We start from the raw sequence: 2,378 nt of genomic DNA, 5'->3' as shown, positions 1-2,378 counted from the left end.
AAAAAAAAACAACCTCACAAAATGCTACGAGCATAGCCAAAGTGGGTTATATATATATATATATTGGCGGGAGGGAGACAATTTTCCTCCCAACTACTTCCCCCTCCCCGTACAATAAATCCTGGCTACGCCCATGCCTGAAACAATGAAGCTCTAGACAACAACACAGACATTTGTAATTAAAATGTTCAGTTGCTCTTGATCAACAATACTACTAAAATTGTTTGATTAAAAAATTAGGTTTTTATTTGCTTTTGCTGTGATATTTAAATTTGAGCAAATTTGTTTCAGTGTATTTCTATATTTAGAGCTCATATTGTAAAAGACTATGACATTGAAACTGGCGTTGATGGAGCTAAACAGGAAACAGAAGGACCACATCACGTGGTACAAGTTTTCAAATTTCTTTTCAATATTAAACTCGGGAAACACAATTTCTATCAAGGTGCACGTGACCCCTGGAGCGTAGCAGACGACAAGGACTGTGGCCACTGTTATCACAAGCAGTTCAGTTTTCTTGTCCAGAATGGTCAACGTCTCGACTTTGTTCTGGCCTAGGCTAGTGCTCTTTCTCCATTTTGCCATTCTTTTCAAAGTGACCACCAGAATAGCTGTATTTATTATAACCCCAACAAATGAAATGATTGACAGATAGGCGTGGGAAGCGTTCAGGACATAGATCAGCATGTCGTGGTTTTCTTGGACAGATATTCCAAGTTTTGTTCTATTAAACTTTGGGTAAAACTTGAAAGTTAAATAGTAAGAGGCGTATAGAGGCAGAAAGAATGCTAAATTAACGCTGAAACAAAAGACAATAAACACAACACGTCTTGGGAATGTGACGATGCGACCTACTTTCAATGGAAACATCACTGAAACACATTTCTCAGCTGTGATGTACATAGTTAGCCAACATGTGATGCGGGTCATTGCAACGTTTGGACATCCGGGGGTCAAAATTTGGACATCCAAGAAAATAACAGGTAAATCAGCCAGTTCCAGGTAAGGGTTGATACAAAAATTGTGCCAGACTTGAAAGGTCAGACCAATGAGGTCAGAGACGGACATGGCGAACAAACTCAAGTTGACAGACCTGCTCAGTCCCTGCTTTAAGAATACTGTAATACTTAGACAATTGCCGACTATTCCAAAGACACATATACTCATATCAACAATAACATGGTTGACAAAGATAAATATGGTTCTTGTAAAGTCGCTAATGTACTTGCCCTCAGTCTGGTCATTGATCAGGACAGAAACATTAGCAAAGACTGAGGTGTCTGACAGTATTCTCCTTAAACCTGGCAAGTGGCTGTAGTTTACCATTGTCATTCTATGATTTATGATACAATAATATTTCTATTGGAGATTTACACGATAATGTCAATGGAGCTAAATTGAACTCAAAATTTGCCAAGTAAATAAAAGTTATAAACGAATAGCTTTAGTACTAGATCAATGTTCATCACTTCGCTTTGATTTTTAACACTTTCTTTACTTTGTACACCAGAAACACCAAAGAGCTTGTATTTTATAGTTTTTCTCTGCCATACAGGAAAATATCCTATTAATGGACAATGTCGTATGTGTATTTGCAGAGACACAACAGTTTTTTTTTTTCAAGACATAACAAAAATCCTATACTCTTAAGCGAGATTTTTTTTTGTATGTATGTATATATATTTATATATTAATTTTTTTTTCGAAAATGGCTCAAACGATTTTCTTTAAAATTCTAAGGTCTGTGCATATTAGTGAGAAAAAAATTCTCAACTCATAGGCCACATCGGGAAAACTGGAGGTCGACCGTTATATCGGTTTGAATATGCCTCATTATCGAAAAATTAGTTTTGGCTAGAATGTTTTATGAATGAAAATTTTCCGTCACGTGAACGGGAAAAACGCAGCTTACGTCACTAGGCTTACCGCAGTACACTACAATATTTCTTTGCAAACATGAACGAGTTTTAAAGAATCAATAGACCTAATTAAACATTTGCGCACCATCTTACTGTAGATTGATTTATTATGGAACTATGAAAGAGAAGCAATGAAATTAAATGTGCCGATGTATGATTAGTTATTGTGTTTTTGACAGCTTTAGAAATTGATAACACTTTAATTGCGTAGAGCGGTGTAGATACCTTTTACTTTGTTGTTTATTTTGCTGGTGACCTCCAGCTGTCTCTTTCTGAGGCCGCATGCAACCAGGTGATCTCTTCTATGTCAACCATGGCTTGTTGGCGCCTAAGCTGGTCTTTTAAGCGTTTCGGTGTCATGTTGACCACTTTTTTAGCTCACCAAATAAAGACTGCCTTTGGCATACCGGATACTGCTCTGTCCAGTGTAACTGTCGGACTTAAAGAATTCCCTCTAAA

The 2,378-nt window shown here is 37.0% G+C and overlaps 1 protein-coding gene across 1 annotated transcript; it reads right to left on the bottom strand.

The window, feature by feature from the left end:
• Window positions 1-228: 228 nt before the first annotated feature.
• LOC129924732 (mas-related G-protein coupled receptor member D-like) lies at window positions 229-1,326 on the bottom strand. The gene has a single exon (XM_056021239.1). The coding sequence runs from the start codon at window positions 1,324-1,326 to the stop codon at window positions 229-231; it is 1,098 nt and encodes a 365-aa protein (XP_055877214.1).
• Between the last annotated feature and the right edge of the window lie 1,052 nt (window positions 1,327-2,378).

This window comes from Biomphalaria glabrata, chromosome 2 (genome assembly GCF_947242115.1).
Source record: "Biomphalaria glabrata chromosome 2, xgBioGlab47.1, whole genome shotgun sequence".
Classification (NCBI taxonomy): domain Eukaryota; kingdom Metazoa; phylum Mollusca; class Gastropoda; family Planorbidae; genus Biomphalaria; species Biomphalaria glabrata.
This window is presented reverse-complemented; position numbering and strand designations above follow the sequence as displayed.